At 40.2% G+C, this 13912-nt stretch overlaps 1 protein-coding gene across 2 annotated transcripts in view; it reads right to left on the reverse strand.

The window, feature by feature from the left end:
- Window positions 1-459: 459 nt before the first annotated feature.
- Window positions 460-13912, reverse strand: part of PGM2 (phosphoglucomutase 2) — a 32470-nt gene continuing 19017 nt past the window's right edge. Inside the window, exons 9-14 of one of the 2 annotated variants that reach the window (XM_029235830.1) lie at window positions 12717-12897; window positions 12533-12626; window positions 10926-11055; window positions 9796-9985; window positions 6244-6377; window positions 460-724 (exon numbers count right to left, since the gene is read on the reverse strand). In XM_029235830.1, the coding sequence (XP_029091663.1) occupies window positions 622-724; window positions 6244-6377; window positions 9796-9985; window positions 10926-11055; window positions 12533-12626; window positions 12717-12897 (832 nt within the window). In that variant the 3' untranslated portion in view covers window positions 460-621. The remainder of the gene's footprint in view (window positions 725-6243; window positions 6378-9795; window positions 9986-10925; window positions 11056-12532; window positions 12627-12716; window positions 12898-13912) is intronic. The other variant, XM_029235831.1, reaches the window with a different exon arrangement.

Below are 13912 nucleotides of genomic sequence, written 5' to 3' on the forward strand. Positions count from 1 at the left end.
ACATAGGACAGCCCAGAATTTAGTAACACGTATAGGCTTTCTGGCTGTTTTACTTACACATAAAATGAATTTTAGAGAAGAAACATATTTGGTATTTATTCTAATGAAAGCATATTAATTACAGTATATTTTTGAAGGTTAGTTTTTAAAATCTTCATTTTTTATGGTTTTACTTTTTTTGCGGTACACGGGCCTCTCGCTGTTGTGGCCTCTCCCATTGCGGAGCACAGGCTCCAGACGCGCAGGCTCAGCGGCCACGGCTCACGGGCCCAGCCGCTCTGTGGCATGTGGGATCCTCCCGGACCAGGGCACGAACCCATGTCCCCTGCATCGGCAGGCGGACTCTCAACCACTGCGCCACCAGGGAAGCCCCAAAATCTTCATTCTTTAAATTCAGATGATGCTCAACCTTTTAACTGGAATGTTGGTTTGTTAGATTTGACCATCTTTCTTTATTACCCTTAAAGTTCAAACATAAAACAAGGAGGAGTGTAGGTCTATTAAAAAAATATGAATACTTGTAGCAATAGTTTAAATTATTTAGCCCACAAAAACATTGCTTAAGAAATCAAGTTCAGCTTAATTGTAGGGAAATGTAATTATGCCCAAGGCTGGGATAGTTTACTCTCCTTTTGGCTGCAGGTTATACTTTTGTGGCTGGAAAAAATGTTCTTCAATAGCACTGACTAGTTCATTTAGTTCTTTCTTCAGCTGGTCGGGATCACTGCAAAATAAAGGGGAAAAAAAATTCCAGGTCAGTGGATTATTCCAAAGCATATTTTAAAGATCCCTCACATAGATCAATTAACATTGATATTTACCCTTAAGTGGAGGGCTAAATCAGACAAAACAGAACTCCAGTTACTTAAGCACGGTAACACATCTGTGATGTAGACAAAAAACTCATGTGACAATATTCATATTTTCCGCAAAGGCCTTCCTGAGGTCTCTACTATAAACAAAAGCACCCCTTTGCACTTCTCATAAGAATTTTTAAGAAACACCATTTGTAGCCTAGCATCCCTAAAAGTTCTGTCTGTACCTAACAGTGCAGAGAAAACTTTCATGACTTCAGCTGTCATTAAATCCTGCTGAACTTTTACAAATGACATGGCTGGCAAGTCTTTGGTCTCCCAGGATATGAATGTTCTTGATCCTGTTTGTCTTCAAGCTATTGGGAGCTCGGCTACAGCCTCCTGTGTCAGGCCTTCCCAGGATGGAAGAGATGGGGAGCCTCCTAGTGGGCCTGCTGGTCACTCACCCGGAACTCAGACCCCGAGACCCCCTGTTTATTATTATTTTTTTAACATCTTTATTGGAGTATAATTGCTTTACAATGGTGTATTAGTTTCTGCTGTATAACAAAGTGAATCAGCTATACACATACATATATCCCCATATCTCCTCCCTCTGGCGTCTCCCTCCCACCCTCCCTACCCCACCCCTCTAGGTGGACACAAAGCACCGAGCTGATCTCCCTGTGCTATGCGGCTGCTTTTTATTCTACTTTGGGAACAAAAGGGTCAAAGCTGAAGTATAAACAAAAATCCTGGGAACTAGATCCCTTTAAGGAAACCAAGTTTTCAAGCATGTGGAAAACACTCATTTATGTGCAAACAACTGGAAGGTTGATAACAGATAAAACAGACTTGTAATTAGACAGGTGTCTAATTTATGTGGCAGCCTTACATATCAGGTTACTAGCATGAGGTGAGTTACTATAAGTACTTAAAACCAAAAAGCTCAATAGAAAAACAAAAATCCTTCAATTCAAACTTTTAATACTTCATACTTGAGCACCTTTAATATATGCAAACTTAACTTTAACGGAAAGGGCAATCTTCGTAATTAGTTAATATCATTTTTGCATTGTAATAGTTAACCAGTACAACTAAAACAATCCATTTTATTACAGACATTAATTCTGGCTGTACTACTTACTAGCTGTGTGCCCTTGGGCAAGTGAGTCAACCTTTCAAAGGCCCAGATTCCTCATCTGTAAAATTGAGATAAAGACTATTTTCTCAAGAGAGTTGTCGTATAGATTGAGATAAATTATAGAAAGCAATTAGCACAGAACCTGGCCCAAAAACCTCAATAAATGTAGCTATCATTATAATTACTTTTACCCCCCCATTGGTAACATATATAGTAATTATGCTTCATAAATATATATGAATTACACAAGTCTTTTCTTTTCCTTCTCCATAAATATGCTTTGAAGAAAATAAGAGTTCTCAGGAAGGCACACTGACTAATAATTACTGTTGTTTTTTTTAATATAAATTTCTTTCTTTCTTTTTGGCTGAGTTGGGTCTTTGTTGCTGCATGCGGGCTTTCTCTAGTTGTGGCGAGAGGAGGCTACTCTTCATTGCGATGCACGGGCCTTTCATTGCGGTGGCTTCTCTTGTTGCGGAGCACGGGCTCTAGGCGTGCGGGCTTCAGTAGTTGTGGCTCGTGGGCTCTAGAGCGCAGGCTCAGTAGTTGTGGCACATGGGCTTAGTTGCTCTGCAGCATGTGGGATCTTCCTGGACCAGGGCTCGAACCCATGTCCCCTGCATTGGCAGGCAGATTCTTAACCACTATGCCACCAGGGAAGCCCTTATTGGTTTTCTTAAAACAATATACATAAAACAAAACTCATCAATGAATTTACTATATATCCCCTGCTGGTTTTGTTTCTCTGTTAGAACCCTGCTTGAGACTATTACCTAAATCTTGAGATAGTAAGAGAGTGTCCTTGTTCTTAGGAGTTGAGTATTGAAGTCTGCGACTTATTTTCAAATGGCTGAGAAAGCAAATAAACCAACCCAAATATATAATATTGATATGTATGGTGAGTGAGAGCAAATATTGCAAAATGTTAGCAATTGCTGAAACTAGGTTAGGGTAGGCAAACTATGGCTTGCAGCCTGTTTGTGTAAATAAAGTTTTGTTGGAGCACAGCCACACCTATTCTTTTAAGTCTGTGGCAGCTTTCCAGCTACAACAGCAGAGCTGAGTGGTTATAACAAGGGCTGTATGGTCTGTAATCCCTAAAATCGTTACTATTTGGCTCTTTACAGAAAAAGTTTGTCAACCCCTAGTCTATGTGAGGAGTATGTGGGTATTCACTACATTATTTCTACATTTCTGTAGGTTTGAAAATTTTCACAAAAAGTTGAACAAAACTAAAGACATCAAGGGAATTCCCTGGCAGTCCAGTGGTTAGGACTCTGTGCTTTCACGGCCGAGGGCGCAAGTTTGATCCCTGGTTAGGGAACTAAGATCCCACAAGCTGTGCGACACAGCCAAAAAAAACCCCCAAAACAAAAAACACACAAAAAACAACAACTACAGACATCAACCCCAACAAAAATATTTTTTAAAAGCAGGACTTATATTTGAAAAAGATTTTCTATTCAAAAGGGTTAGTGGATTACAGAATTCCATGAATGAATGAAATTCATGATATAAAATATATTAATAATATTTAACGTTAACAGAAAGTAAGGAAACCTTAGCCATGGCTTTATTGCTGTTGTGTGTTAGCTGTGCTCATGCCTTGCTTGAGCCCTGACAGCATATCTATGGGCTGACCTAGTGCCTAATGTTTCATTTAATAAATGGGAGCAACATTTCAATGACTATAATAAAAGGACAAATTTTCAAAGTATTTTCAGCAATTTAGAAACTAATATTTGAATTTAAGTCCACTCAATAAGGCATGTGAAAAATGTAAATACCACAGATCCTTAAACAGTAAGTTGTATTGTTATTATAAAAGAAAGTTTTCTAAAATATTACACATATTGGGTTTCCCTGGTGGCACAGTGGTTGAGAGTCCGCCTGCCGATGCAGGGGACACGGGTTCGTGCCCCGGTCCGGGAAGATCCCACATGCCACGGAGCGGCTGGGCCTGTGAGCCATGGCCGTTGAACCTGCGTGTCCGGAACCTGTGCTCTGCAACGGGAGAGGCCACAACAGTGAGAGGCCCGCGTATTGCAAAAAAAAAAAAAAATTACACATATTTTCACAGGGTAATGAAAAGGAAAAACATATAGAGAGAAAATAGATCTTTAAATCGGATTTATGTCCATTTGTTTTCAAAAGAATGAGATACAGAAATATGAAAACACTAAGTGAGAATGAGAATTATTCAGAAGAAGATTCAGGGCTGATTTGGGTGTGGCTTGCTATTTCCTTTATGATAAAGTCCCCAGTAGGTGACTATTCTGAGTTCTTGTATCCATGTTTTATAGTTTTGTTTTGTTTTAATATTTCTTGCATTGCTATCAGCCCTCACTTCTTCATGCCTAAGGGAAGTCCAACTGTAACAAATCTTCCCTGCCCCTCTAATCTGCTGTTAGCTCACTGATTTAAGATGCTCAGAAAATTTCCTCTGCTCTTATTTCATAATGTAAATTTGGTTGTAAATTTGGTTCACAAGCCAGAAAAACGCTATGGACAAAGCTTTGGAGCGTATGTGCCATTACTACCTAGGCCTGTGTCGTCTACTACAGTAGCCACTAGCCGCACGTGGCTACGGTGCAACTGAAATGCGGTTAGTTTAACAGAGGAACTGAATTTTTCATTTAAGTTAATTAATTGAAATTCAAATTTGAAAACTAGCACTTGATTCAGTTATTGGAAAACTTAAGTATGTTTCCAACAACTTGGGTGTCAAAATCTACTTTTTCAACTGTAAATTTTAGGAACTCTAAATATAGATTAAGAGGACCTCCCTGGTGGTCCAGTGGCTAAGACTCCGTGCTCCCAATGCAAGGGGCCTGGGTTTGATCCCTGGTTGGGGAACTAGAACCCACATGCCGCAACAAAAGATCCTGCATGCCGCAATGAAGATCTTGCAAGCCGCAACTAAGACTCGGCACAGCCAAATAAATAAATAAATAAATATTTTAAAAAAAAACAAAACATTTTAAGTATTTCCAAAAAAATATAGCATTTCAATTTGAGATGTGTGGTAAGTGTAAAATATTGTATGGATTTTGAAGACTTAGTGTGAAAAAAATTTTAAATATCTCATTAATAAGTTTTATAGTGATTACATGTTGCAACGTTAATACTTAAAATACTTAAATAAATATATTATCTGTTTCTTTTCACTATTTAAAATTGTGTCTAGGAGAAAATTTCAAGTTGCATATGTGGCTCACATTTTATTCCTGTTGGACAGCACTGACTTAATTCACTTTTTAAAAAAATTTCCTGATTTTTAAAAAATTATTTTTATTTTTTGGCTGCGCTGGGTCTTCGTTGCTGCCCACGGGCTTTCTCTAGTTGTGGCAAGTGGGGGCTACTCTTCGTTGCGGTACGCGGGCTTCTCATTGAGGTGGCTTCTCTTGTTGTGGAGCATGGGCTCTAGGCACGCGGGCTTCAGTAGTTGTGGCACGTGGGCTAGTAGTTGTGGCTTGCGGGCTCTAGAGTGCAGGCTCAGTAGTTGTGGCGCACGGGCTTAGTTGCTCCGCACGGGCTTAGTTGCTCCGCAGCATGTGGGATCCTTCCTGACCAGGGCTCGAACTCCTGTCCCCTGCATTGGCAGGAGGACTGTTAACCACTGTGCCACCAGGGAAGTCCCAAATTTCCTGATTTTGAACTGTATTCGGAATAGAGAAATGATAGCTAAGTGACTGTTAAATAGGTGTGTAATATGACATTTACACGTGCTAGCTACATGTACCACGGCTGATAAAGTTCAAAATGTTACAGGTGTTGGAAAGTGACCAACTCAAACCCTTTACCAAGGTCACAAAGCATGACCCTGAAGCTACCAGACCATCGGCTCTTTGGTGGTAAGGACTCTTTCTGCTGTGGCTCTTCATCTGCCCCAAGACCCAGCGTGACTTACACACAATAGGTGCTCAAAGATATTTGTTGAATGGACGTGTAATGCATTTTAATTTATTGTATCAGAGACACGGAGAAAAAGAGAAAAAGTCATTGGTGTCAGCCTCAAATATAAAGTACTAGAAAAAGGAAATTTAATTATTATTACTGAAATTAGGAATGAAATTTTCCCATACAGGGAAATTTGGGGTAGAAGGAAATAACCAAGTAGGAAGTAAGCACTCTTGTCCCTAGACGCTTCAAGGGGCTGTTAATGTCACAATAGTGCTGCAGGTTCTGAAACAACATTCCTAATTAAACTACATGTTGGAAAGATAAAATATTTTACTTAGCGTCTGAATAGAATTTAGGAAGTTTAGGGAATAAAAATCACAGCAGCTGCCATCCATAGCATACCTATTTCCAGGGGGGGCGCACAGTTCCGAATAGTACTTGATTTTGGGCTCTGTCCCACTGGTCCGAATGGTGGCCACACCTCCATTAGCAAAGGTAAAGGTGATCATTTGACTGCTTTTACTAGTAGGGAGAACCTAGGAATTAATTTACACGTTATAAATTTAAGTAGTAACATCAGCTGTTCTTACCTAACTAACATTTTCCCCTGAATAAGCAAGAAAGTAAATGCAAAACAAAGAAGAAAAGAACATTTTTGAGGAAATCAGAAAATGTACTCTGTATAAATGAAATAAATAATAATAATAAGGCAATTTGTGAAAATTAACTTTGTATATTACTTTTTACCTCCATGGTTCTATTAAAGCTACTGAAGTTTTACTAAAATTGAAACACATCATTTTCACAAGAAATTGCTTTAAACCGATTAATAATGCATTACCAAAACCCCACAAAACACTAGGCTTATTTCACTTTCAAGGGCTTCTGATAGATGCATTCTTAGCTGATTGCTCTCCAAACTCCACTAAAATGACTGAAGCATTAAAATCAAAAAACACACAAGGGCAAAGAGGCAGCAGCAGTTGAGGGGGTTGCCAACTAATCGTGGCAGTCAGAAACCAGGTGGAGGGGCAGAGGTGACCTGATGGAACACAGAAGAATGTCCTCGGAGCCCCTGTAGCAGGCAGATAAGAACCGAGTCAGCATGTTCTGCAGGGCCCTGGTAAAGCTCACTACCTAGGGCACCTGGTACAGCAAAGGGCAGGCGTGAGACAAAGAAGCTATTAGATCCTCCCAAATCCCCACCTTCTGCCCACGTGGTCAACCAACCACCTCATCAGGAGATGGTTTAAATCTCTGGTGTAATTGAACCAGAAGGGCTCAGAAGCTGGGGACGCTGGGCACCATGGAGGGCAGGGCATGGAGAAAACTTAGAGTAAGTCAGAGTCTGCACACTGAATGCTCAAACCCCTCCTCCCAGGTCCGCAGCACCTTTCCACCACTTCTGGGGCCTCAGCATCCCAGTTTATTACCCTCAGGCAGGAGACTAGGGTGAGAGTGAGGCGTCCCCAGGAGACCTTGAGGGAAATAAAGACAATACAGAGGAAACAAGATCTACATTTTAAAAAAGCTATAATTAATATCCTTAAGAGAGGTAAGATATAATACACATGAAACAAGAATAAGATGTTACTTTCAATAAATTAGAGAAAAAGAGCTGAAATGTTCAAAGAAGCATTGAAAGTTAATGTTGAGGTAATCTCCCCAAAAGTAGGAAAGAAGGATATAGATGGACAGTGGGAAAAAAGAAACACGGAAAGTAGAACATCACTCCAGGAGAGTCAGCATCTAAGAACCTGTCAAGAAGGACTTGTCAAGAAGGTGAGAACAGAAAATGCAAGGGAAGAGGTTACTTGAAAAACAACCATCCAGCGTCCTTCTTTGACAAAAATCAAGAGAATTTCTCAGAACTGAAAGAAATGACTCCGTAGATCAACAAAGACCAACCAAGTATCCAGAAAAATGAATGAAAAGAGACCCATACTAAAAGCATATCACTGAAATTTTAGAACCCCAAGTTTAGCGGAAAGTTCCTAACGTCTTCCCATGGAGAAAAAAACAAATGGCACGGAAAGGACTGAATGAGTATGGTGTTCTCATCCCTGAATGCAGCACACAGCAGGTCCCAACTATTTCCTGAGTGAATGAATGATGGATGCTCAACGGCTTTACAAATACAGAGCAATGCTTTCCAAACTGTGAGTCAATAAAGCATGAGGGTAGAGTAAGACATTTTCAGACCTAAACACCTCCAAAAATTTACCTGTCATTCATTTCTTCTTAGGAAGCTACTAGAGGATGTGATTTAGGAAGATAAATATAAAAAGAGGAAATCATGGGGTCCAGGAGCAAGGGACCCACCCCCAGAGAGTGGTGAAAGGGCATTCCCAGGATGACAGCTGGGCGTTCAACCCAGAGAGCAGAAGGCTCTCCCCAGAGGAAGGGACCAGGAGGGAGGCCATTGGAAACAAGATGGAACCAACAGTCCAGGTCAAAAGCCCTACTGAGAGGTATTTGAAGGATGTGGGAAGAACTGGTGAGGGTTACATAGAAATCCATGCAAATGAAAGAACAAAGCAGCTATCAATTAAAGGAAAAGTAATTCTTTATACAAATTAAGGGGAACCTAATCATAGTACACTCCTTAACTAAGCAAAAAACAATAGTTACCAGTCATAATAATACAAGCATGGAATCTGATGTCACCAAGAGTTGTGGTATAAATGTACCGTAAGGACAGGGGAGAAGAGTCGTGAATGCTGGAAGTGTAAGAACTAAATCCCTATCTCCCTAATAGAAAATTAATAAAGTCTAACACTGATAAGTCATAGTGTCACCACATGAGCACACTGTTTAGAAATCTGGTGGTAAATACCAGGAGAAACAACTAAGAGGGAAGGTGGTTGTCTTGGCACATGGAAATGAGATGGCAGGAGTTGGAACTGCCATGTTTAATCATAACCCTTTTAATACTATTTGCCTTTAAAAACATATTGTGTGCAGATGTAAATTAAAAAATATAACAAGGTGAATATCAAAGCAAATGTCCATGTGATGAATTAGGAGACTGGGATTGAAATATATACACTAATATGTATAAAAGGTATAACTAATAAGAACCTGCTGTATAAAAAAATAAATAAAATTCAAAAAAAAAAAAAAAAAAAGGCAAATGTCCAGTATCTCATAAGGATATTCTTACTGTCCTTCCTCTACCCCCCTGCCATAGTTAGCAATACTCTTCTGCCACATTTGAGCCTTCTTTTGACTCCAGTGGGGGAATCTACATGGTAGCAAGAATGCAAACTCATGCTTTACAGCTAACAACTCCTATATATTCAGAGAACAGGGTAAAACTAAGGAGGAAGCAAGCAGTGGTTCTCAAAGTTGGACCAGTAGCATTAGCATCAGCAGGGAACTTATGAGAAAGGCAAATAAGGGGTGGGCTGCAGGACTCAGTGTTTTAACCTGGCCACCAGGTGATTCTGATGCTTTTTCAAGTTCAACTGCTGAAAGAGAGGAAAAGCTGCGTTTGGAATCAGAAGGCCCAGATTCTACCCCTAGCATCACCAATTAGCTGTGTGACCACAGGCAGGTGTTACACTTCTGAGTACAGCCGTCCCTCGGTACCCGTGGAGGTTTGGTTCCATGAGCCAAAATTTGGTATCCACAGATACCAAAATTCATGGACGCTCAAGTCCGTTAAATAGTGTAGTACAATCGACCCTCGGTATCCGCGGGTGTGAAACCCTCAGATGATGAGGGACGACTGTATCGATTTCCTGCTGTATTAAATGACAGCATTGGCTTAGATGACTAGCGAGAACCCCTTCAGTTTCAGCTCATGATTTTTAACTATCTGTATATTTTGATAGCTTATTTATAATAATGCCTAAAATCAGCTTCAATTAATTATATGATTAAGTTGAGCTATTCAAAGTATAGTCAAAAAGTAAATAGAAACGAGCTTAATTGATAAAAGACATTACTTACAGCTTTTTTATCAGGTTGGCTATCATCATAGCCAGTTGTAAGGTCCCTAATACCAGAAATTTCAAATTTGCCACAAGTTTTTGGATAATTATTCTTCCCATTGTAGTTTCTAAGGTTTTCAAATAATTTTTTAATAGTGCCTTGATCGTGGCAGATAAAATACGAAGCTTTGGTGATATGGTAGCCATACCTATCAATACAAACACAATTACATGCAAAATGAGGAACAAATAATTCTGCACAGTGTACACTGAACATGTATCAACCAGTATATTCTAAAACAACCGCGACTAATTTCAAAGGAATAATTCAGCATTAAAAAAGAGGTTCAGGGCTTCCCTGGTGGCGCAGTGGTTGAGAGTCCGCCTGCCGATGCAGGGGACACAGGTTCGTGCCCCGGTCTGGGAGGATCCCACATGCCGCTGAGCGGCTGGGCCCGTGAGCCATGGCCACTGAGCCTGCGCGTCTGGAGCCTGTGCTCTGCAACGGGAGAGGCCACAACAGTGAGAGGTCCACGTACCCCCCGCCAAAAAAAAAAAGAGGTCCATTTTATAAAAGAGGTCCAACAATCTACCCCAGGGATCGCTGAACTGCTCTGTGGCCCTCAGCCTGTATTTCTAAGTAAAAGTTTCTCTATTGGAATGTAGCCATGCCATGCCCATTACCTTATGTATTGTGTCTGCCTGCTTTTGCACTACAAAGACACTGGTGAATAATTGCTTTAAAGACTAAACATGTTTTGTGAACACATGTGTCTTTTTTGACATTGGACACTTAAAAATCACATTCTTCCCTTAGCCATTTCTGCAACTAATGTTCTCATTTGTTAAGAATCAATGTCATCATGAATGGTAATTACTATTAAGTAGTTAAATATCAAAAGGAAAAGGTGATCCCTTATTTAGTTTTTATAGGCAATAGAATTCATAGCCAAAGGACATCAGAAAGAATATTAGTATCTCATGCATAAGAACGGAGTAAAACATTAAAAAATATTACTACATGTGGGGATAACATGTAAACTGTATTTGTTGCGATCATTTCACAATATAGATATACATTGAATCATTGTGTTGCACAACTGAAATGAAAAAAACATTACTTCAATTTAAAAGTCAATAGAAACTTACTCAACATAGATGGCCTTTAGCTGCTGAGACAAAGACAAATTCTTGGTTGCGAGAAAGCTGGCCAACTCTGCACTTATGACGGCGGCACTGACTCCATCTTTGTCCAGAACGAAAGGGCAGCACATATATCCTGCAGAAACACGTGTTATACACACACCCTGAGGAGTAGGTCCCTTTACACACTGTGCGTGCACACATCTATATGCTCCCGGTCTACTGCATAAGAGGCTGTCAGTACGTAAATGCTTCTCATTCATCACCATTACATTTAAGAAACTAGGCCAGCGCCTAGCACATAGCAGGCCTTCAAGAAGTATTTGCTGAGGTACAAACTACTATATATAAAATAACCAAGATACAAGGATGTATTGGACAACGCAGGGAGTGTAGCCAATACTTTATAATAACTATAACTGGAGTATAATCTATAGAAACATTGAATCACTGTGTTGTACACATGAAATTAATATAATATTGTAATTCAACTATGCTTTAATTTCAAAAAAAGAAAAGAAAAAAAGAGAAAGTATTTGTTGAATAACCTGTAAGGAGAGTCTCCCTCCTAGACAAATTGTACTCATTTTCCAGGTGTAGACCAAATCCCTCTAGCTCACACAAAACTGCTTCCAATTGTTCTAGTCAATGCTTATTCTGTCTTCTCCGAATCCCCAGTTATATGATTCATCTTGACACCTAGCCTATACTCTTTTGTGTGGTTTCTAACTAGATCTATATAAACTGCTGTAGGCTAAGGTCAGTGTCATCCATTTCTTTCAGAGTCACTGTGCAACTGATATGCAATAAATATTTGATAAACAAATATAAGAAAATATATATTTTTTAAATAAAAAGCTATAGTCAGGCCAGGATTGCAGTTCTGAGAGCATAAGAGCAAAAGCTGAGCTCTTACACTTCATTCAATGAATTAGTTCAATGATGAGCCTGTGTCTATGTTGCAGGGAATGTATGAACTAGAAGAGTATGTATTATATAATAAGCATGATGTACAATAACTTTTATTAAACAAAGAGCTAAAACATCCCCAGCCCAAACATTTGCATTTCACGTTTCTATTGCTAGCTCTCCTTTTTTGCTCATTGATAGTGATCATTTAAGACAAGTGTTTTTCCATCATCCTGGCTGGTTTTTTCAGGTGACAGTCACTCTGATGAAAGTCCCACAACCATGCCTTCTCCTTTCTTCTGGACAGATCTCTGCAGAGCACTCTATGAGGGGGAGTGAACTATATTTGGCCTGGATATCAATACCATAGTGAGGAAGTATCGTAACTCCCCAAATAGGAGGATTCTGAAGCTACTACAGCCGCGTGCAGAACATCACTGTTCACAATTATCTGGGCAAAGGATTCACTTCCTGACATGAATGGCTTGGTTATTTGTGAGATATTCTTTTCAGCTAAAAAAATCTGCGATGCCAACTTTGGGGTAGGACAGTTCAGCATTTGCCGAGCATCACAGAAGAAAAACAAACTGTGTGTTCCTGTTTCACAGTTAATCTTTTGAACCCAAATCCAAATCCACATCTTTGCCCATTTATTTGCATTCTATAAATTAACTGATCCCAGGATCATCATGATCAACTCTTACCAATTGCTTCTTCAAAAGCAAATAAGACATTTTTCCCCTGGTCTATTAGCTGTTTGGCTCGGTTTCCCATCCACTTAAAGCCAGTTAATGTTTCCTAAAAGGATAATCCAAGAGAGAAAGAAATGCCTTAGACCTTCTACAGAGCAAAAGAAAGGGAAAAGAGCAAGTCTCACAAACACCTTACCTCGAAGTGAAAGCCCTCCTTTAAGGCAATGGCCTGCAGGATTTTGGAGGAGACGGTGCTGGACAACATATATGTGTCTTTGAGGGCGCTGTGATCTTGGTTCTTTTCTTTCCAAGAAGTAAAGAGCCACCAGCCCAAGAGGGCCCCCAACTCGTTGCCTGAAAACACTTTCCATTCACCACTGTAAGAAAAAACAACCTATGTACAGCAGTGATCTCAAGAGAGATCACTTAATTGTAAGTAACAATTAAGGACAGAACAATTAAGCCAAACAAGGTTCAAAGTAGCCTCTGCAGGACTGTTCTTATTATTCTTGTTTAAATAATAGGCCAGAAGCGTGACTGCCACTCCACAAACATACGAGCAGCTACCGTGTCTCAGCCTGTTCGCCTAGACAAACATCCTGTCTTTGAAGAGCGTACAAAATAAGTACATCAGCGATGACACACAAATGCTTTTATCTCAGTCTTCGGCAAAGGCTTTGGTTTTAAACATAACAGAAACATGCTGGCAAGATGCTCCCTAAGGACTTCCCTGGTGTTGCAGTGGTTAAGAATCCACCTGCCAATGCAGGGGACATGGGTTCAAGCCCTGGTCTGGGAAGATTCCACATGCCGCGGAGCAACTAAGCCTGTGCACCACAACTACTGAGCCTGCGCTCCACAACAAGAGAAGCCACTGCAATGAGAAGACCACGCACTGCAACAAAGAGTAGCCCCCGCTCTCAGCAACTAGAGAAAGGCCCGTGCACAGCAACGAAGACCCAATGCAGCCATAAAAAAAAATATTAAAAAAAAAAAAAAAAAAAGACCCCCCCCCCCCAAGTATAATAGTTTGCATATCTCAATTTTCCGCTCAGCTTTGCTGATTCTGAGAGAGAGACTGCTTAGCATTCCTTAAGATCCAGCGCAGTATTCACACAGTCAGGACACCAGAGAACAGGCTTGCAGCTTATGTTCCTGTCTGTAGGTGGCTACAAGTACACCTCACATTTCAGCATGTAGCACCTTAGCTTAAATTTCTAAAACCTGATATAGAATTGAATCTGTTTTGTTATAATCGAAAATCCTAACCCTTTGACAGTACCCCATCGTCTCCCAACCATCACATAGGCTGTTTGACACCCAAAACTGCTTTCACTTTCCCCCCTTACCTACCACTGCTCTATACAAACTCTACAGTCGCACTTGTCTTAA

The sequence above is a fragment of the Monodon monoceros genome, unplaced genomic scaffold (genome assembly GCF_005190385.1).
Source record: "Monodon monoceros isolate NGI ecotype Baffin Bay Population unplaced genomic scaffold, NGI_Narwhal_1 Super_Scaffold_20, whole genome shotgun sequence".
NCBI classification, from domain to species: domain Eukaryota; kingdom Metazoa; phylum Chordata; class Mammalia; order Artiodactyla; family Monodontidae; genus Monodon; species Monodon monoceros.